We start from the raw sequence: 23,988 nt of genomic DNA, 5'->3' as shown, positions 1-23,988 counted from the left end.
GGCTAACTGGAGAAAAAGCAAAAGGGTCAATGTGGTTGGAGTCCATGTGAGAAGAGCAGCAGAGAAGGGGTAAGGCAAAGGTTAGAGGGAGCTGCCCATCACAATGTGGGGACGTGGAAAGACTAGGTTTTACATAACTAGAATAAGCATCATTTTGTTATCTTTCTGTCTTATCCATAATTTTTACAAATTGCATGATTTATTATGTGTGTGTGTAAAGAGCAATATTGCATAGGAACCTGGAATGTTAGGTCCATGAATCAAGGCAAATTGGAACTGGTCAAACAGGAGATGGCAAGAGTGATGTCGACATTTTAGGAATCAGCGAACTAAAAACTGGAATGGATGAATTTAACTCAGATGCCCATTATATCTATTACTGTGGGCAAGAATCCCTTAGAAGAAATGAAGTAGCCATCACAGTCAACAAGAGTCCAAAGCAAAGTACTTGGCTGCAGTCTCAAAAACGACAGAATGATCTCTGTTCATTTCCAAGGCAAACCATTCAATATAACAGTAATCCAAGTCTATGCCCCGACCAGTAACGCAGAAGAAGCTGAAGTTGAACAGTTCTATTAAGACCTACAAGACCTTCTAGAACACCAAAAAAAGATGTCCTAGGGGACTGGAATGCAAAAGTAGGAAGTCAAGAAACATCTGGAGTAACAGGCAAATTTGGCCTTGGAATACAGAATGAAGCAGGGCAAAGGCTAATAAGAGTTTTGCCAAGAGAACGGGTCATAGCAAACACTCTCTTCCAACAACATAAGAGAAGACTCTTCACATGGACATCACCAGATGGTCAATACCGAAATCAGACTGATTACATTCTTTGCAGCCAAAGATGGAGAAGCTCTATAGTCAGCAAAAACAAGATTTGGAGCTGACTGTGGCTCAGATCATGAACTCCTTATTGCTAAATTCAGACTTAAATAGTCAAAACTGTGGTTTTTCCAATAGTCATGTATGGATGTGAGAGTCAGACTATAAAGCAAGCTGAGTGCCAAAAAATTGATGCTTTTGAACTGTGGTGTTGGAGGACTCTTAAAGAGTCATTTGGACTGCAAGGAGATACAACCAGTCCATCCTAAAGGAAATCAGTCCTAAATATTCATTTGAAGGACTGATGCTGAAACTAACTCCAATACTTTGGCCATATGATGTGAAGAGTTGAATCATTTGAAAAGACCCTAATGCTGGGAAGGATTGAAGGTGGGAGGAGAGGGACAACAGAGGATGAGATGGTGGATGGCATCACCGACTCAATGGACATGAATCTGAGTAAACTCCAGGAGTTGGCGATGGACAGAGAGGCCTGGCATGCTGCAGTCTATGGGGTTGTAAAGAGTCAGACATGACTGAACAACTGAACTGAACTGAAGAAAGTAGGGAAAACCACTAGACCAAGTATGACCTAAATCAAATCCCTTAAAATTATACAGTGGAAGTAAGAAATAGATTCCAGGGATTAGATCTGATAGACAGAGTGCCTGAAGAACTATGGATGGAGGTTCGTGACATTGTACAGGAGACAGGGATCAAGACCATCCCCAAGAAAAAGAAATGCAAAAAAGCAAAATGGCTGTCTGAGGAGGCCTTACAAATAGCTGTGAAAAGAAGAGAAGCAAAAAGCAAAGGAGAAAAGGAAAGATGTACCCATCTGAAATGCAGAGTTCCAAAGAATAGCAAGGAGAGATAAGAAAGCATTCCTCAGAGATCAGTACAAAGAGAGGAAAACAATAGAGAGCTCTTCAAGAAAATTAGAGATACCAAGGGAACATTTCATGCAGAGATGGGCACAATAAAGGACAGAAATGGTATGGATCTAACAGAAGCAGAAGATATTAAGAAGAGGTAGCAAGAATACACAGAAGAACTATACAAAAAAGATCTTCATGACCCAGATAATCTCGATGGTGTGATCACTAACCTAGAGCCAGACATCCCAGAACGCAAAGTCAAGTGGGCCTTAGAAGCATCACTACGAACAAAGCTAGTGGAGGTGATGGAATTCCAGTTGAGCTATTCCAAATCCTGAAAGATGATGCTGTGAAAGTGCTGCACTCAGCATGCCAGCAAATTTGGAAAACTCATGGCCACAGGACTGGTCAGTTTTCATTCCAATCCCAAAGAAAGGCAATGCCAAAAAAAAAGGCTCAAACCACCACACAATCTCACTCATCTCAAACACTAATAGAGTAATGCTCAAAATTCTCCAAGCCAGGCTTCAACAGTATGTGAACCGTGAGCTTCCAGATGTTCAAGCTGGTTTTAGAAAAGGCAGAGGAACCAGAGATCAAATTGCCAACATCCACTGGATCATAGAAAAAGCAAGAGAGTTCCAGAAAAACATCTACTTCTGCTTTATTATGCCAAAGCCTTTGACTGTGTGATCACAATAAACTGTGGATAAGTCTGAAAGAGACGGGTATACCAGACCCCCTGACCTGCCTCCTTAGAAACCTGTATGCAGGTCAGGAAGCAACAGTTTGAACTGGACATGGAACAACAGACGGGTTCCAAAAAGGAAAAGGAGTATATCAAGGCTGTATATTGTCACCCTGCTTATTTAACTTCTATGCAGAGTACATCATGAGAAACGCTGGGCTGGAAGAAGTACAAGCTGGAATCAAGATTGCTGGGAGAAATATCAATAACCTCAGATATGCAGATGACACCACCCTATGGCAGAAAGTGAAGAGGAACTAAAAAGCCTCTTGATGAAAGTGAAAGTGGAGAGTGAAAAAATTGGCTTAAAGCTCAACACTCAGAAAATGAAGATCATGGCATCTGGTCCCATCATTTCATGGGAAATAGAGAAACAGTGGAAACAGTGTCACACTTTATTTTTCTGGATACCAAAATCACTGCAGATGGTGACTGCAGCCATGAAATTAGAAGACACTTACTCCTTGGAAGGAAAGTTATGACCAACCTAGATAGCATATTCAAAAGCAGAGACATTACTTTGCTAACAAAGGTCCGTCTAGTCAAGACTATGGTTTTTCCTGTGGTCATGTATGGATGTGAGAGTTGGACTGTGAAGAAAGCTGAGTGCCGAAGAATTGATGCTTTTGAACTGTGCTGCTGGAGAAGACTTTTGAGAATCTCTTAGACTGCAAGGAAATCCAACCAGTCCATCCTAAAGGAAATCAACCCTGAACATTCATTGGAAGGACTGATGCTGAAGCTGAAACTCCAATACTTTGGCCACTCGATGCGACGAACTGACTCATTTGAAAAGACCCTGATACTGGGAAAGATCGAAGGCAGGAGGAGAAGGGGACGACAGAGGATGAGATAGTTGGCTGGCATCACCGACTCAATGGACATGAGTATGAGTAAACTCCGGGAGTTGGTGATGGACAGGGAAGCCTGGCGTGCTGCAGTCCATGGGGTTGCAAAGAGTCAGATGCAACTGAGCGCCTGAACTGAACTGATATATGTGTGTCCTGTTCAATCTCTGATGGCAGGGTTTGGAGAGATTGTTATTTTCTACTATATTATATATTTCCATAATGTTTGACTTTGTATGTTTTGGTATTTGTAATTAGAGAAGAAGTATTTTTAATAAGAAAAAAAAATAATGCTGAGAGGAATAAAGGGTAGAAGAACAAGAGCCAATAAAAGAACTAGTGAAGGAGCATCCAAGGTAAGAAAACAAAGGTAGCATAGGCTTCTAGAAGCTAAGAGCTTAAAAAGGAAAAGATGGTCTTCAGGAACAGCAGAATGCAAGCTGAGAAGAGGCAACTTAGAGACAATCAGAAGGTCATTGGTGACTTAGAAAAAATAATGTCTGTGCATTTACAGAAGGTAGCTGCAGTAAATGAGACCCAAATAAGCGGGAAACAGGCAAAGGCAAATTTAGGTTTGGTGTTTTTTTTTTGCCATGCTCTGTGGCATGCAGGACCTTAGTTCCCTAACCAGGGATTGAATCTGGGCCCTCAGTAGTGAAAGTGTGGAATGCCCAGTAAAGGGAGATTTAGAGTACATTTTTCAAGGCCTTAGTGAGAATGGCAATCTCTGGGATATAACAGTTTTTAAAATTGTAAAAGTATCAAGTATTTATGTACCATTTGTTACATTATTTGCAGTTCCTAAAATTTGAGCTTAAATCCTTTAAAAAAAAAAAATAAAGAGGAAAGATAAAAATACAAAGTATGTGACAAAGGAACAAAAATTGTTTCACATAAGAAATGAAAATGGCGATCCAGTGGTTAAGACTAGGCACTGCAGGGGACATGGGTTCAATTCCTCATGAGAGAACTAAGACCCCACACCACATGCCCTGCGGTGCAGTCAAAAAAAAAAAAAAGACGAAATGAAAGTAGATTATGAGCTGCTGAATGGGAGAAAACCAGGAAGCCAGTCTTGATCACTGTTAGCTAACTCTGGTTAGAAGTTCTGTAGTTGTGCTATACGGAAACAGGGAATACGAACAGGAGCAGCACAGTGGAATGAGGATAAGGAGAGAGAGACAAGGATCTAGCGAGTTCTGAAGTCAGTAGAGAATGATTTTGACACGTCTGTTGGAAGCCCAGAGAAGCTGTGAGTGTGGGATCTCCATGTAGATAGAGCCTGAGATGAGGGCAGAAGTGGTGACATGGTTTGGGAGAGCAGTGACTGTCAGCTCTTTTGTACAGGCTAAGAAACCCAGAGTTTGGGCAGTATCCACAGAGAAGGGTTCCTGTAGTCAAGTTAAAATCTGGAATCGCAGAGGGAATCATTTTGAAATGCACACCTCTTAACTGGGATTAACTATCCCCTTTAGAATAGGTAACTAATTGTTAAGGTCATAAGATATTTGATGTTTGAAAATAACAACAAAATAATGTGATCACCCATGAAAATGCATTTAACCTAGGGAACGATCTTCAATATCCTGTCATAAATCATAATGGATAAGAAAACAAAAATAAGATGCTTTTAACTTTTCAAAGCATTTTCACATCAATTTCCCTGGGTTTTTTTTTTAGGAGAATTACTCAAGAAATACAGGGCTGGGGGCACGTCTCGGAACAACTCCATCTAACCCTCAAGATTCCACACTCAGGTGTGTTTACAGATATTATGCTGAATTTTTAAAAGACTAACTTTGACAGTGATTAATTAACTGAAGGTATATGCTATTAAAAAAAAAAAACAAAGGAAACTGCAGCTCATGCACACACCCCCACACATAAACCTGAAAGAATGGAAAGAGGATACCAAAACGGTCCTGACCTAGTTACATTCCAATTAACACAGACGATGCTGTACTAAAACCCCTCTTCTTACTGTGAACACAAAATGCCAGCTGTGAAAGAAAGTGATACTGCTGGGTTTGCACACTTTAGTTACCATAGAAACAGTAAAAATGGCAGGAGTTGGAAACCTCGTATTTAACTTATCAGCAATAAAATTGGATAGACAAATCAAGGCTGCAAGGTTCATTTTAGTTAAATTGTATTTAAGAGGCAAAAGTCAGGGAAATAATGAGATAAACCATATGATTACTCAGAAATTTTTCTTGAAATATCTGCATTTTACAAGAATTTAGTTAATTGTTGAATGTACATTCATGATGTTTTACGTGTATCTTAGATAGGTTTTTTCCTTTTATAGAATCAATTGTTTTTCACAGGCTTAAGTTTATTTCAGTTAATTGGCACATCATGAATAGAACAGCCTAACAATATACAATTTATCCTATTAATTTGCTTTACATTCCCTACCCCAGGACATTTGGAACAAAAATAAGAAACCCACAAGATGACTCTCATCAGTACCAATAAAGAAGACAGAAAAACACAAACACAATTGTCTACAATCCTGAATGACAGGAAAAACCAATCAGATATCAATCAGACTAGTTTCTGAACAATGAACAGTGCTAGCCTAATATTAGTGGCTACAACTATTCTTTTCTTTAAATACAGAAGTGGCGCGACTCTCGTCACATCTGATACAGAAGTACGTTCCCAGGAGAAAATCCTCAGTTTATGTTCCTTTGTTTACACTGTTCTCCATTGTTCACCTTGAACAAACAAGATTCTGTGTTGCAACAAACAGGGCAAAAAAATGCTTTTTTTCTGAAATATAACACTCAATTGCTAGTAGCATCAGTCTTATCATACATTTACCCTTTAAAATAACTTGATAGTAATTGTTTTAAAAATATAGAGTATCTGATTATTGTGACTGCAACCTCCTAAAAAGCAGGGAAGATATTTCTGTCACCACTTTATGTATCTGTTGATTTGCTGGATGAATGAACAAATAAATGAATGAGTGAAAATTGCCAATGGTCAGTAATCATGGTCCTTTGATAGGCAAGTTCTACATTTTAAAGGAAACTGTAAGAAACTAGAATTAACACTTACCCTGAAATATGCCAAGCTCACTTCTGAACACACATTTTAAGTCCTAATTTTACTTTATTCCAGGGTTTCAATAATCACTCATGGCCAATGATTCCAAAATCTATTCCTCTGAGTCCCTATATATCTAGAGATATGTCAGCTGTATGCTGGTCATCTCCACAACCATCTCAGATTCAACATGTTCAAACTGAATTTTCCCTACCTCTCTGATGGTATCCCCTTCTCAGTCACTCAGTCAACAAAAACAGAAGTCTGAGCACCTGTCCTTTATTCCTCAAATCTAATCAGTCCTCAGGTTTGATTATCTTACCTCCTAAAGATTTATCTACTATCTCCTCCTCTCTGGGCTTCCCTGGTGGCTCAGTGGTAAAGAATCCACCTGCAACGCAGGAGATGTAGGTTAGATCCCTGGGTCAGGAAGATCCCCTTGGGAAGCAAATGACAACCTGCTCCAGTATTCTTGTCTGGAAAATCCCATGGACAGAGGAACCTGGTAGGCTACAGTCCGTGGGGTCGCAAAGAGCTGGACAGGACTGAGCACACACACATGATCTATTATTAGCATCCCCAATCTGCCTGCAATACAGGAGACCTAGATTCAATCCCTGGGTTGGGAAGATCCCCTAGAGAAGGAAGTGGCAACCCACTCCAGTATTCTTGCCTGGGAAATCCCATGGTCAGAGTGGCCTTCAGTCCATGGGGTAGCAAAGAGTCAGACACGAGTTAATGACTAAACCACCACATCTGTCCTTCATGCACTTCCTTCTCTTCTCTATCGGTGGTAAAGAACCTGCCTGCTAAAACAGGAGACACAGGTTCAATCCCTGATCTGGGAAGACTCCACATGCCCCAGAGCAACTAAGCCTGTGCACCATAACCACTGGGGCTGTGCCCTAGAGCCCAGGAACCACAACTACTGAAGCCCCAGCATCTGGAACCTGGGCGTGCATGCGTGCGTGCTGAGTTGCTTCAGTTGTGTCTGACTCTTTGTGACTCCATGAACTGTAGCCTGCCATGCTCCTCTGTCCATGGGATTCTCCAGGCAAGAATACTGGAGTGGGTTGCCATGCCCTCCTCCAGGGGATCTTCCTGACCCCTTCCTGGCAGGTGGGCTCTTGACCACTAACGCTACCTATGTAGCCCCCTAGGGCCCATGCTCCACAACAAAAGACGCCACTGCGATGAGAAGCCTGCAGATGGCAACTAGAAAGTAGTTTCTCTCCCCCAAGTTAGAGAAAAGCCCGTGCAGCAATGAAAACCCAGCACAGCCTAAAAAAAAAAAATTTTTAAGTCTACTGTAATCTGGTGCCCACTTCTCTCTCCTTCCTCCTCTTTCACTACTTCTTGTTTTGCACCAGTAATATTAAAGTGCTCCCAGTTTCTTACCCCTGGAGAAGGAAATGGCAACCCACTCCAGTCTTCTTACCTGGAAAATCCCATGGATGGAGAAGCTTGGCGGGCCCCAGTCCATGGGGTCACAAAGAGTCAGACACGACTGAGTGACTAACAGTTTCTTACCCCATGCCCTTATTCATGCTGTCCCCTCTGCCTGGAATGCTCTCCCCACCCACGGCCCCCCAGTTCATTCTTATAAATTTCTCCTCATCGTTTCAGATTCAGCTCAGTGTGAGTCCTCCAGGAGAGCCCCTGGTTATGTATTCTTTTGTGCTCTCAGCATCTTGTACATAGCTGATCCCTGAATATACCTTATAATTTCTTTTTTAAAAGAAATTTCCTTTATGATTATCCATTTATGTGTATCTCCCCCTACCCCCATGCATTCATTAGGAAAGGGACTATATTTCATCTGTGCCTGTAGTCTCAGTGCCCAGCCTACTGTCTGGAACACCTTAGAAGGATGAAATGTGTTTATAAAGCAAATACTCTAAATCTAAAAACCGGTACTTCTCCCACAGAAATCCAGGAAAATGGCATTAGGTTCCATAATTCTGTAAGTGTCATACTTTCAGTGTATTGTGGGTTAAATAGGCCTTTGTATTCAAGAGAACCTAACCACAATTTAAAGTGCCACTTCTAAGCAAAAATTCCTTCCCAGTTAGAAACTATGTATTTATAACAAGATGCAGGCTGTCTTAAAATGGGAGCAGTCTATAATATTAAATGCTATGATTAATTTCATTTTACTTTAAAATGGTCTAGAGGTAACGGGCATCCTTGTTAATTAAACCTTGGTATTCATGGTAAACAGCTGCCAACCCAGCACTGCAAGACAGTGAACAATGCACTTCTTTGTCTTTGCCTTTTAGGAGTGGTCACAGGCCTGAACAGCAGAGATAAGGTTTTCTTTTCTCTAACAAGAACCAATAAAAAGCAGCCTTTATAAAAAGCTTAATGCAAGACAAACACATGTATCCAGAAGGCTATTTACCTAAGTAACTTCAAGGTCACCAACAGTGTATAATCAAGATATATTCCACATTGACAGCAAGGCCAGGAAATAAAGCCACAAAGACATTCAGATGCTATCCTATTTATTAACTACTACAATCCATCTGCAGAGAAGCAACACTGGTAGAAAGTAGTTTTCTTTTTACATTTGTGACATTCATATTCAAATCAAAGAATTCAGTCTTATTACCTTGAGAAATTAAGAATGTCAGAGGTAGAAATTAAGAAGCTGAGCCCTCTCAGTTTACTCATGAAGAAATGCAAAGAAAACAAACAAACAAACAAAACCTCCAACCTCAACTAAGTTCACTGTCCACACAGTGGCAGACCCAGGATTAGAACCCAAGTCTCTCAGTGGTGCGCTCTAGGCCAAGCTTATGAGAACAAAAGCACACATGGCAAATGAACAATACTTAATTGGCTTGCAGCGCTCACCAAGAAAAGACTTCTACTCTGATGGTACTTAGGTAAAAATATAATCACACAAAATAACCATCATAAGTAATCTCCTAGTGAAATGAACCATCAGTCCTTAAATGTAAGATCCCCTCTTGATGAAGATACTGCCATTCCCAACAAGGGATCGGAATCATCCTGTATGTGTGTGTGTGTCAGTCACTCAGTTGTGTCCGACTCTTTCGAAACTCATGGACTATAACCCGCCAGGCTTCTCAGACCAGGGAATTCTCCAGGTAAGAGTACTGGAGTGGGTTGCCATTCCCTTCTCCAGGGGATCTTCCCAACTCAAGAATCAAAGCCAGGTCTTCTGCACTGCAGGTGGATTCTTTACCATCTGAGCCCCCAGGGAAGCCCTGAATCATCCTACAGTGCTGCTCAAATAGAATGTCAGTGGTGGGCAGGGGCTTTTGCACATGCCACACAACCACTCAACTCCTACCTCATCCTTTCCAGCTCAGCTCAAACACCAGTTTCAAAGAAGACTTTCTGACCTCCTGGATTAGGTCAGTTCACACCTTAAATCCTCTCACAGCACTTTGATCTTTTCCTTTATTGAACTTACCACAGGTTTTTTTCAAATTATCATATATTTAGTCATGTGACTGTTTAATGTCTATTTCCCTCCTAGTCTAAAATCAAGTTTAGGAACCTTTCTTGTTCATTTTGCACACCACTGTATTCCCCACATCTACAACACAAGGACCAAAACAAATACTTGTGAGAGTTGCATGGTAGGTAGCAAGAATGAATAAATTAATGATCCTTGTTCTTCGCTCTTCCTCACAGATCAGAAGGTGAAGATGCCCTTTGCATGGGGCAGTTCTGACAGCAGCTGTTGAACCCTTGCTCTAGATGAAACACCCCAAATGAGCTGTGATATTGCCTGCGGTGGGCAGAATGGTGGCCTGCCCTCACCCCCAAAGATGTCCACGTCTTAATTCCAGAAGCCTGTAACTATGTTATACCACATGGCAAAAAGGAATTAAGGTAGCAAATAGAATAAGGTTGCTCAGGTGAGCCCAATGGAATCACAATAATCCTTAAATGTGGAAAGCAGGGGAGAATCAGCATCAGAGTGAAGCAATGAAAAGGACTCGACCAGCCATTGCTGGTTTCAAAGCTAAAAGGCAGTAAACCAAGATCAAAGAATGCAGGTGATCTCAAGAGGACAGGAAAGGCAAGAAAGCAGATTCTTCCCTAGGATCTCCACAAAGAAACAAAGCCTTGCCAACACCTTGATTATTAGTTCAGTGAGACCCATTTTGGATTTCTTAACTCTAAGAAACTTTGTGTGTCTTAAGCCACTAAATTTGTGGCAATTTGTTACAGCAGTAATAGGAAACTAATGCACTGAGTTTAATTTTATTTGGAAGCATAGTCTCAGTTGCCTCTCAAGAGTCTAGTCTTGACCAAAGTCAAGATCTGAAGGCTTGGAAGTGACCTACCTAATGAGAGCATCTGTATCTGTTCAATCCATAATATCAGGTGCAAATAGCTCTTAATAATGTTTATTGTGCTGTATTAAACTAAAACCTTTAGTTTACTTTGGTCTTTGAGAGCTACCCTGAATTTGCCACTGACTTAAGAGGTAAATGTCATTTGCTAACCCCTGTTGTTCCCACCCACTATTGGGTCTTTAAATCTTTCACAGCTAAATGATCAGGCCCTTCTTTGGTATCTGCATGCGTGTGTGCTAAGTCACTTCAGTTGTGTCCAATTCCTTGCAACTCTGTGGATTGCAGCCTGTCAGGTTCCTCTGTCCAGGGGATTCTCCAGGCAAGAATACTGGAGTGGGCTGCCATGGACTCTTCCAGGGGATCTTCTGGACCCAGGGATTGAACCTACATCTCTTACAATCCAGCCAGAGAAGGCAATGGCAACCCACTCCAGTACTCTTGCCTGGAAAATCCCATGGACAGAGGAACCTGGTAGGCTGCAGTCCATGGGTCGCTAAGAGTTGGATATGACTGAGTGATTTCACTTCTACTTTTCACTTTCATGCACTGGAGAAGTAAATGGCAACCCACTCCAGTGTTCTTGCCTGGAGAATCCCAGGGACGGGGGAGCCTGGTGGGCTGCCATCTCTGGGGTCGCACAGAGTCGGACACGACTGAAGTGACTTAGCATAGCATACAATCCAGCAGTTCCATTCCTAGGTATTTTTTCAGAAAAAAACAAAAACAGTAATTCAGAAAGATATCAGCACCCCTATGTTCAGTGCAGCATTATTTATAATAGCCAAGATATAGAAGCAACCTAAGTGTCCACTGATACACGGATAAAGAAGATGTGGTGTACACACGCACAAACCATGGAATATTACTCAAGTCACAAAAAAGAATAAAATCTTGCATTTCCAACAATATCAGTGAACCTGGAAGGTATTATGCTAAGTGAAGTAAATCAAAGACAAATACAAAATGATTTCATTTATATATGGAATATGAAAAGCAAAACAAATGAACAAACATAACAAAACAGAAACAAACTCCGAGACACAGAGAACAAACGGGTGGCTTCCAGAGGGGAGGGGTGGGAGGGGATGAGTGAAATAGGTGAGGGAGATTAAGAGGCACAAACTTCCAGTCACAAAACAAATAAGTCATGGGAATGAAAGTAAATCATGGGGAATACAGTCAACATTTTATAATAACTTTGTATGGTGACTTTGGTCTTTGAAAACTGCCCTAAATTTGCTATTGACTTATTGTGATCATTTTGTGATGTATAGAAATATCAAATCATTATGTTGTGTACCTAGAACCAATGGAGTGTTGCAAGCCAATTATACTTCAATAAAAAAATAATAAAAAAAAGAATGCCCGTGGCAGTATATATATTTGTCCTAATTCATCAATTTGTAATTAAAATGGGTGCATTTTATTGTATACAAATTCTACTTCAATAAAATTAATAAAACAGTATGCCTGAATTAATTCTTCAGTTTTAAACATAGGACTCAAAGTACTGCGGCTCCTTCTGTATGCCCTGGTTCCTCACCAGTTTCTGCCATGGCCGTCACTGTGGAAGATATCTTGACTATATACTCTTTTAGGGACTATGAAGTTAACTTGGCAAATAACCTTCTATATCATGTGTTTGTGAGTGTAGGCAATAAAACTATACTGAACTCAGCGATCATCAAAAGAATCTTGACCCACAGGCCACTGAGAGTCAAACCATGTCCCCTTTGAAGCTGACCTTCTAAGAAGTGTGATTCTTAGTATGTATCACCTGCCTGTGCAACAGATGGTAGAGCATTATGCTCTCACTCAAACCGAAAGATGTACGGGACTCTGCTGGAAACTCCAGTGACTAGGCTATGGGTATGGATGATGGAAAAACTGACATGCCAAAATGAATTGCAGCCCCACATCTAGAAAGCACTTCAATAATCTCTTCTTACATTTGTGAAATATATGTGGCAGGATCCAGAGTATTGTAAGAAACATTCCCTTACCTATCTTCACAAGGGCTGTACAGAGGGAGCAGGACAGGAGTCACTGCACACAGATGGCGTCACCACAGTCAAAGGCCTTCAGACTGCCGTCAGGAGCAGCTGAGCCACTGACCGTGGAGGACTAGCTCTAAGGAATCAAAGGTCACCCACAAAAGCCCTAGTGTGAATCTTCAGTGTGACAAGATCTGTGACTATCCAGAATCACCTAAAATTACAGGTTAGAATAAACAGGCCACATTTAACTTTTTTCATTGTTAGCTCTGCATTCTGAAAGAAATTAGGGTGATTAAATCATATTAAAATAAATACTACTTTCTGTCACAATTCTTAATAAATCAAATGAAAAATAATAGTCATTTGATTAACATGGAATTGTTTGAATGAAAAGTTATGTGAAACACTAACTTTGATCTCATTTAAGCAAGTTTCTTGTATTCTTAAATACAAGACTTGGCAAAAAATATTAGCAATATTTAAATATAAACCAGATGAAACATGGCCTACCTTTTTTTTTAAATACCAAGAAGCATGTTTCACATATTTATAGTAGGGCTCTACTCTGTAAACCAGAAGGGACTAGGAAGAGCATCAGGCTAAAGGAATTCCAGAGAAGAAAGCAGTTAAAAGCAAGGGCAATACTGGATTGCTGATGATATTCAGAAGAATGTACGGAAGAAGCTTCTTCAGAAAATCAGGAATTCAGGAACTCTAGAGCTAACACTACAGACTCAACAGCCATGTAAAGCACCTATCACTGCCATTTCACAAATGAATAAACTAAGGCTTGAGGAGCAAGATTAACCATCTTAGAAATAATTTTTTTTTAAAATCTAGGATCTCAAAGCTCCCATACCATAAGACCAAAGCTAAAACTCTAAAACATTATCAAAATGCCTACAAAATGCTGAAATGATGGCGACAGTAAGATTTTAAGGGTTTCTTTGGAGTATAAACATTTCCCTTATTGGGCCCTGTTTAGCATAGGCAAAATTAAAGACTTTGATGCATCTCCTTGTCACACAAGATACAAAGAGAAGCTGTGAGGCACAGAGAGATTTTCTAGACAGTTCTCCAACAACCAAGCATTTAATATTTTAATCAAACTTTCACAAAGAAGAACAGCACAGCACTTTTTTTCCAGTTGAGTAGAAAACAGAAAGACATCTTTGATTTCATATATAGCACTTTCCTGTAATGATGTTCCTAAAGAGTCTTCAAATGCTCTTTTTGGCTAAAGGACTATATTTCACGCTGTCCTTTTACTGCTTGTCAGCTAGTTGGTAGAACTCAACAGCATGAACAACCTTGGAAAACAATGTTTTTTCATCATTTAAGTTTTTCCTTGCATTTTTGCTATTGCTTTACATAAATGAGTGAAAAAGAAAAACAAACATAATAATAGGTACTAATATTAGTGATAAGAATATGCCTCAGACTGCATAACAAAGAAAGAACCTCTCAGTATGTTCAAAGTGAAAAATCCTGGATCTCAGTTGCACACACCCTCTAGGTTTACGTGGATTAAACTTGTGATCTAATAGCAGGGTGGGGAAAGAGTGATGGGAGAGGCGAGGAGGGCAAAAGTAAGGAATGTATACCAAATTCTGCAAGTAAATCACTGAAGAATGGAAGAGGGAAGGAATAATTGGTACTTTATAATGTTTCACTACTCTTTAGAACTAGAACTATCCTGAAATTCTTACTACGCAAGTAGCTTTTATACATGGAAGAGGCTGTATATGAAAGGAGGGGACTTTTTGCATTTTCTTTACTGTATTTTAACTAAATAAAAAGGACAATAACAGGATCCAAACATCATTTAAAAGTCTCTCAGACCTACGGTAGGCAGCTTCAGACATAGTTTCCAATCATCCCCACCCCCGGTACACACACTCTTATGTAGCTGTTCCTGTTGAATATGGCTGTGCCTGTGTCCTCAGCTGCCAAGTCATGTCCAGCTCTTTTGCAACCCCATAGACTGTAGCCCGTCAGGCTCCTCTGTCCATGGGATTTCCCAGGTAAGAATACCAGAGTAGGTAGTCATTTCCTCCTCCAAGGAATCTTTCCAACCTAGGGATTGAACCCGTGTCTCCTGCATTGGCAGGTGGGTTCTCTACTACCAAGCCACCAGGGAGGACAAACATGGGCTATGCCTAGTGACTTGTAATGAACAGAATACAGCAAAAATAATGAGCTGTCACTTTCACGATTAACTTAAGAAAACTGTGACTCTAATAGAATAAATGTCTTCAGGGCTATAACCGAGCCTACTGGTAGTTCAAGATGATAAAGAAGCTGCCTACAATGCAGGAGACCCAGGTTTGATCCCTGGGTCAGGAAGATCCCCTGGAGAAGGGAATGGCGACCCACTCCAGTATTCTTCCCTGGAGAATTTAACTGACAGAGGAGCCTGGTGGGCTTCAGTCCACGGGGTCACAAAGAGTTGGACACGACTGAGCGAGTAATACTTTCACTTTCTAGGTCTGAAACGGAAGTAACTTTATACCAATCCAAAACTGTTCCATAGATGGTTAGTTAATAATAAAACTCTAAAGATTACAGGATGTAAAATTATTTTCTCCAACTGGATCTCACAAAAACTTGCACGTACCATGTTTGCATACCATATACTAGCTATTTGTGCCTGTGAACTTCAAATGACCCACTACTAGCCCACTATTGTGAAGAATAATTACCATATAAAACTCAAGTTAGAATTTTGCAATGGAACTGCCATATTTTTTAAAAGACAGAGCTAGGGTTAGAACCCTAGAGCATTCATTCAAATCCTTCATTTAATAAAGACCTAGCATTTATCATCTGCTAAGCACAGAGATATGAAGGGAAAAAAAAAGTTTAACTTATAGTTCAGTTTATGCCGCTGATCCAGTAGCAAGATTCTGTAACAAAGGAGCCATAAATCCACTTAACAATACTACCATTTAGCCCACATTTCTCTACCTTTGCTAAAGAATAATGTGCAATTGCCAGATGCTTTGCTAAAATTCAAGTAACTTATGAGTACAAACATTACGCCAACACTAGGAATACAAAAATTAGTGAGATCTGATTCTTGCTCTCAAGAAGTTCATAATTTTGATAAAAAGATAAACTATATCCTGGCATTCTTCCAGGCTACCAGAATAATAATGTCATAAAAATGAGTCATCCTATAGTTCATCTTCTTACTCTTGGCAATATCCTGTTGTAAAATTAAAATACATCTTTCCTCCCTTGGTGTTTACAACTTCCAAATATTTATAGACTTATGTCTCTATTTTACTGTCTCTTTGCTAAGTTGAATACATTTAGCTCCTTTTCTCCTTTCCTTTTAAAACAATTTCTCAATGTAAGTAACACTTTTGATGACTTTATTTAAATTCTCTATTTCTGTATTACATTCTAGGACCCAAATGACATAATTATTTTTCCAGATATGCACTCAATCACAATGAAAAACATCAACCCCATTGATGTACTTCTATGTGTGAAGTCCAAAACACTGGTTTTTATTTACTTTTTTAATTTGTTGAGATATACCTTTACACTGCAGTTTTATATTTACTCTAACACTTTTAATTGTATGAATTTCCTACATTTCTCACACAAAATTAAAATTTAGAGATGGTACACACTCTGAAACAGTTGTGACTAACAGTATAAACCCAAATTTCCTACAGTAGTAGGAAATGAAGCATTTAAAAAACCTACTCATTGACTAAAACTGCAACTCTACTCTTAAGCTCATACAAAAAAACAGTTTTTCAAAAGTCTCCATCATATCCCTTTTAACCATATTCATATTTCTATATCTACTGCAGAATGTATCTATAAAGTAAACATATGGTTTTAAATCTATTCCAGAAAATTTTTTGGCAAAACCATGACAGTACAACAATATGGTCCAGATAGCAGGCCTCACAATCAGTGAAAGAACTAAGGAGGCTACCAAAGACTCTATTCTTACTGGTTTAAAGCTTCAAATCTTGTTAGAGTTACTTATTTAAGGAGGAGAGGCACTAGGGGACTGTACAGGTAAAATATAAACAAATATTATACTCGGTCAGAACCACATTCAGAACACGAATTCAATACTGTGTCCATGCTAATACAGACAGCCAATAATGGCACAATGGCACATGAAAAGAGGCTTCACATCTCTAATTATTAGAGAAATGCAAATCAAAACTACAGTGAGGTACCATCTCATACCAGTCAGAATGGCCATGATTAAAAAGCCTACAAATAACAAATGCTGAAGAGGATGCAGAGAAAAGGGAATCCTCCTACACTGTTGGTGGGAATGTGAGTTGGTGCAGTTACTATGGAAAACAGTATGGAGATTCCTTAAAAACTGAAAATAGTGTTATCATATGACCCAGCAATCCAACTTCTGGAAATTACAGTTTTGTCTGGATATATTCCTGGATATATATCCAGACAAAACTGTAATTCAAAAAGATATATGCACACCTATGTTCACAGCAGCACTATTCACAACAGCCAAGACATGGAAACAACCTAAAAGCCCACTGACAAGAAGAGATAGATAAGATGCGGCACATATATACAATGGAATACCACTCAGCCATAAAAAAGGAAACACCAATGCCATCTGCAGCAACATGGATGCCACTAGAGGCTATCATACTAAGTGAAATTAAGTCAGAAAGAGAAAGACAAACACAGCATTATATCCCTTGTATGTAGAATCTAAAATATGAAACAAATGAACCTAACTATGAAACGAAAGCAGTTTCACAGACATACAGAACAGACTTGTGGTTGCCAAGGGGAAGAGGGTTGGGGGAAGGATGGAATGGGAGGCTGGGGTTAGCAGATGAAAGCTAGTCTACGTAAAACGGATAAACAATAAGGTCCTACAGCACAGGGAACATATTCAATATCCCATGATAAACCATAAAGGAAAAGAATACTAAAAAAAAGTGTATGTGTAGCTGAATCACCTTGTTGTACAGCAGAAATTAACACTGCAAATCAACTATAATTCACTAATATATATAATATATATATTGAGTGTATATGTATGTATATATATGTATGTGTGTGTGTGTGTATCTAGTCCATGCTATGTAAGAGGTAATAATAATCAGTGGTGGCTTCTTTAATAGGGAATAATAATTTAATCAGGAAAAAAACCCTTAATTCTGTTGCTTACAAACTTTCAGTACTTAAAAACAAACGAACTCCCTAGCCTGATATTTAGGGGCTTCCTCAATCAGGCTCCAACTCCTATCTTCCTAGCCTGACTTCATACTACCCTAATTCAGCTTATCCATTTCTGAACCTGACAGAAATACACATTCTTTCTGAGATAATTCAAGTGCTTTCTCCCCGCAGAAATGTCACATCCAACACTCCATCAGGTTACCCTCGTCTCCCAAATCTCTCTTTAAATTCTAAATGGCACCCTCTGAAGCTTTCCCTTATCCCCCCATTCAGAACCTCTTTTAACCTTGAGTAGCATTTAGTCTGTACTTCTCACATTGCCATGATCACAATCTCTCTCATCTGTCTTGTAGTATAATTGTTTGCGTACATGTTATATTTCTTCTCTCAAACTAAATTCCTAAGAAGGTCTTGATATAGTTATGTTTGTACTGTCCTCACCAGTCCATGCTTTGCACATATTAATACAAGGAAATAAAAAAACATGCTGTAATAATCAATATTCTTACTGATACTCATTCATTAAGGAAATATTTGGTGCTGCTGCTAAGTCACTTCAGTCATGTCCGACTCTGTGCAACCCCATAGATGGCAGCCCACTAGGCTCCTCTGTCCCTGGGATTCTCCAGGCAAGAATACTGGAGTGGGTTGCCATTTTCTTCTCCAATGCATGAAAGTGAAAAGTGAAAGTGAAGTTGCTCAGTCGCATCCGACTCTTAGCGACCCCATGGACTGCAGCCTACCAGGCTCCTCTGTCCATGGGATTTTCCAGGCAAGAGTACTGGAGTGGGGTGCCATTGCCTTCTCCGAAGGAAATTTTCACTCAGTATCTACTGTATACCGGAGCAGTAGTATACCAAAATGAACCACTGACCCCACTCTCTCAATAACTTTATGGCCTAGAACATCTTCTAGACATCTATATAAATTACTATAGTGCTAACAGACAAATGCCAGAAGAGGAGCAAAGATGGAGTATAACAGTAACCAACAAGGAGGACAGATTATTTTCAAGTAGGGATGGATATGAGGATAAGTTTAACATTTGTGCAAGTTCTGAAGAACAGGTAATATCTGAATATGTAGAGACAGGGTAAAGTGTTTTAAGACAAGAGAAATAAATGCCACTGAGGCAGGAAATCTCAGGAGGATCTAAAGAATAATCAGTAGTTCAACCGTATACTGCATGTGAGAGATTATAGGGATATCGGAGAAAAATTTTAAAGGCAGCTATAGGTATACCTGACAAGACCTCAGAAGCCAAAAAAGGAATGAGAGCTTTAGTCTCTAAGCAGTGAGGAACTGTTTCAAAGTTCCTGAGCAGGGACTGAGTAATTATTCTAAAGGTCTACAGTGGACTGGAAGGGAAAAGGATGGTTGACAAGGAGACAAGAGGCTAGCACCATCCCACGAGAAAAGGATAGTAAAGGCCTGAACTAGGAATGAGGCACTAGGAATGGAAACAGAGGAATGGAAGAGAGATTTCAGTGGGGAGACTGGCAGGACCAGAGACGTTCCAGATGTGGAGTACAAGGGCCTGCAAGTGGTAAAAGAAGTTTCTAGGCTAGAAGGAGGGTTGTGCCATCACCAGGATGTCTGTAAGTATTAGTCGCTCAGTGTGTCTGACTCTGCAACCCCATGGACTGTAGCCCACTAGGCTCCTCGGTCTATGAAACTCTCCAGGCAAGAAGACTGGACCGCGTAGCCTTTCCTTCTCCAGGGGATCTTCCCAATGCAGGGATCGAACCCGGATCTCCTGCATTGTGGGCAGATTCTTTACCATCTGAGTCACCAGGATAGAGGACATTAAAGCAGCAGCAAGTTTGGGTGGGTGAAAACTGAATCCTGGCGAAATCAGGTTTTAGTACTACTGGATATGCAGGTAGTGCCATCACAAATAAAATGTGTTGAACTATCCTATTTAGAAAAAATATAAAATTTTATGAAAAAAGAGTTGAGATTAATCTTCATTAAAGCTACAGTTCATGGGGCTGCCAAGAGTTGGACAGGACTGAGCGACTAACACACTAACACCACATCCTATTTAGAAGAAATATACAATTTTATGAAAAAAGAGTTGAGATTAATCTTCAGCAAAGGATTCTGATAAATGATTCAAACGTGAATATGACCTCAAAAATATAACTCACATAGGCTATATTAAGTAGCAAATTAAAATCTAAAACCATTTATGAAGGAGGGTTTGACCTAGAACTTCATGTACCCAAGAATTATTTTCATACATGCTGATTCACAGGTAATAGTAAAGCAGATACGTGGAACGCAATGAGAACCTCAGTTTAAAATTATGAGGTGAAATGCTTCTGTTGAAATGGTAAATGCAGCTCTGTGCTGCCATTTGGCCCCAATTTAACTTAAATGCCATATCACGAGATGCTCAAGTCAGAAGACTAGGTCTAAGTGACAAGGTACCATTCCTTTCTATAATAAATACTTCCTCTCAATTATAAGAACTGAGTCGACTTAGATTTATCCCTACTATATCCCTAGAATCTCCAAAAGCCTAAGCAAAATAAAACTTCCAACTAGAAACTCATGGGTATTACAGCTATTCAGCACCCATATTTCTTAAGAACAAACAAAAGAATTTCATCAACATAAACTAAATTTAGATAACAATGAAAAGATGTGTAACATATAATTTGATGTTAATAAATTTTTGTTATGTGTGTGCTGAGTAAAAAAGTAAAATCAAATATTTGAATTGTGGTTAATACGCCTAATAAGTATATTTCCCCTGTTAGATTTATTCATTTACTTAATTCTACTTACTGGATGCAATGTCATTATTTCAGTTTAGCTTTGAAAACAATACGAACTCGGTCTTTAATTATTAACATTTTTACTAACAGTAAGCAAAATTATGAAAAACAAATGGATTAAAAGGTATTTGTTTTACATACAGCCATCTCATGAAGATTATGCAGGTCATTTGTTAAAAACCACATTGACATTTTACAGTTGTGTGTCAATGCAAGGAAAGAACATACACTAAAAGTTAATAATGGTAATCTTTTGATCATAGGCTTATGGGTGATTTTTATTTCCTTCTTTTTGCTTATGTGCATTTTCAAATTTTTCTATAATTAATGTTCATCATAACTGTACCAAGAAGAAAAGTTATTTTTATAAGGAGAGAAGAAAACATTGATCAATTTAAAAGAAACATACTTACCAGATCTCTGTGAAGCACCCAATTTGCATGGAGGTAATGGATCCCATCAAGAATCTGGTAAAGTAATGATTTAACCATAGATCTTGGCAACTGCATGGGCTTTTTATTTGCTTTTGATGCACGGTGAAACTTAATAATATGCTAAAAATTAGAAAATATGTATTAGAGTAACATAGTCTTTGCCTATGTCAACAAAACACAATAAAGGCTGCAATAAGTACATTTTAAGATTACGTATTAAGGGCCAATAATAACACAAAGAAAAATAAATAATAAGCTCAAACCAAAACAGAATCTATATTGAGGGTGAATGTGAGATTATTAATGTGGTTGTTGTGATGACTTACTGAAACCATTAAGATCTGCATTAAGTAAAACCAAGAAGTAAAAAGGGTTTATAATTTAAAACCTGCCTTAAAATAGCATTAATTGTATTCTCTACTGACAGAAAGGGAAAAAAACTCTGTAAATCTTTACTGTTCTATAAAATAAAGTTAGTACTTAGTGCATTTGGGTAACATTACTGACTGCATGTATATCAGAATTATTGGAAAGTTCCACCTTACATAATGAAATTAGGATATAGTCTTAGTAGTCAATAGTAAATAGCAAATCACTAGACACAAGCAGGAAGAGAAAAATGGGGAATTCAATTGCATTGAAATAAATATAAACTGAATCATCATATCCAAATTTTTATGTACACATGGTATATTGTGGAAGGGAAAGAAATTCCATCTGCCCCCTGCAATCCCACATCCACCTCCATCTCCATCCAACATTTGCCCAAAACATGCCAACATGGGTACTAGATATCCGTGACAGAAGAGGTTCTTGTCAATATCTGCTATAAGGAAATTTCTTTCAAGACCTATTAGTCTGTTAAAGTTATTCTTGAAAAGAGTTATAATTTATAAAAATGACAAACCACATTCTATTGAATCAAAATTTAATTATCCAAAGTTTGAACTTACCGCCAAGTTTGAATTTGTTTTTTACTTTTGGGAGGTCCTGGGATAAAATGTTTAAATGACTTGATTCCTAATTTTAAACATGTGAAATTAGAATTTTTGGCTTCTTTTATATATTGTTTAAAAAAAAAAAACCCTAATATTTGCAGACCTGTACATATTTATTTGGTGGGGTGAATTTTAAATGGCAAAATGCTGCAAGACAGGACCTTCACTTAGAGAGGAAAACTATTCACAAGCACATGACTGTTAAATATGAACAGTTAAATATGTGTACAGTGCAAAAGAAAGTAATTTCCCTAGAACATATTAGGAAACTGCCATTCATTACCTAAAACTACAATCTCCCACTCAGGAACATTTTTTGAAGTGAAATTTCTGAATGTGACAAATACTATAAAACAGGATGTTAATGTTTATTGCTCTAATTCTTTTAAATCAAAATTTACCTTTAGCATATTTATTTTGAAACTATGGTCAACAGAGCAAGTTTTCCTTTCTGTACATTAGCAGTATGGAGCACATACATTTATTCTTCATACCTATATAAAATTATTATCCTAAAAATAAAGTGAGTTTAGACTTACCCATAAATCATGTTCTGCATAATCAAACAGCAGCCACACCTTCCTGTCACTGTGAGAAAGGAACACCTTCTGCAGGGCGATCACATTAGGATGCTTCAATTCTCGCAAAAGCTGAAGGCAAGAGGAAGAGAAGGGTCAGTATTCTGTTAGCAGAGAATAATGTACTTCCCATAACTTCAAAGTGAAATTTTTGAAAATTTAGACAATCCAGATAACTAGCGTTAAAAAAAAAAAAAAGCAACACCATCACCCAAATACCATAACTTAGAGATAAACTCTGTCCACATCTTGGTACATCTCTTTCCAATCCTTTCTCTGTAATATGTATGTTTGGAAAACGGGATCCTTTTACATGGTAAGATGTAAAATAGTAAACAAAAGTAATATCATATTGCTAAATAATGAAGTGTATTTTGGCATGTGTGTAATTTTTTTTTTTTAAACTAGAGGAAAGGCTGCTAGGGAAGCAGGAATACTGTTTATATCCACTCCAGCATAGTATGTGCTCAATTTGACAAAAGGCAGAAAGATATTTAACAATCCCTAACTTACCCATGCCGAGAACATGAGACAGGTTTTACAGAAGAGTACTGAGCGTAAAAGAATGAGTCTCAAACCCACTGATAAAACTGGTATGAAAAAGAGGTCCTATAAACAGAGAAACGACTAGGCCTTTCACAAAGCAGAAAGCTTCAAGCTGGACTCTGATAAGAAGAAGGAAAGACAGACCATATCAGCAAGTGAAAACTTAGTTCTTGGCCCATAACAGGCAGTTGCTTGATAAAATGTTTATCAACAATAACATTAGCTGTTCAAGGTGGAAGTCTTCTAAATATGCCCGCCTCACACCGTCCTTAACCAGGGTTCAGACTTAATAGGTATAAACACACTCAATTTGTTAAACACTTCAAACGCCTTTTAAATGTAAAGCTCCGTGGAAAATACACAAAGGAAGAGGGGACAAAGCTCCTACTGAATAATTTCTATGCGCAAGGTGATTGCATGTACCTGTTTTTTCTCTCACTTAATCCTTCCAACAACCCTATGATGCACACAGAAGCTCGGGTTCAGTGTAAAAAAATAACTTGACCAAAGTCAAACATTAGAAAGAGAAGAGCTTTGGATTTAAATAGTTCTGCCTGATTCCAAAGTCCATGCTTTTTCCAGTTCAGCTAAAGTCCTTGTCATCTGTTCCCACAATGTAGAAGGGAAGACAGACATACAAACAGATCAACGAGGCAGAGAAAAATATTAGAGAGTTTGACTTTATTAAATGTCTACCCAGAGTATGTCCTCTTTCCTGCCCGCAGGGGAAAGGAAGGTAAAACACTTCTGTACCTAAACCAAGCTCCCA

General features: G+C 38.8%; 1 protein-coding gene across 11 annotated transcripts in view; it reads right to left on the bottom strand.

The window, feature by feature from the left end:
• Nucleotides 1–23,988, bottom strand: part of CDK19 (cyclin dependent kinase 19) — a 170,319-nt gene that overhangs the window by 31,044 nt on the left and 115,287 nt on the right. For 10 of the 11 annotated variants that reach the window (XM_086317317.1, XM_086317312.1, XM_086317314.1 and 7 more), the window contains 2 exons: nucleotides 22,635–22,745; nucleotides 21,077–21,217 (listed from right to left, as the gene is read on the bottom strand). In XM_086317317.1, coding sequence (XP_086173443.1) covers nucleotides 21,077–21,217; nucleotides 22,635–22,745 — 252 coding nt within the window. Of the gene's footprint in view, nucleotides 1–6,672; nucleotides 6,695–21,076; nucleotides 21,218–22,634; nucleotides 22,746–23,988 lie in introns of those variants that run through there. The other variant, XM_086317318.1, reaches the window with a different exon arrangement.

Source organism: Bos grunniens, chromosome 9, assembly GCF_055505025.1.
Source record: "Bos grunniens cultivar Pamir isolate PY7600 chromosome 9, Bosgru_T2T1.0, whole genome shotgun sequence".
In the NCBI taxonomy this organism is placed as follows: Eukaryota; Metazoa; Chordata; class Mammalia; order Artiodactyla; family Bovidae; genus Bos; species Bos grunniens.
This window is presented reverse-complemented; position numbering and strand designations above follow the sequence as displayed.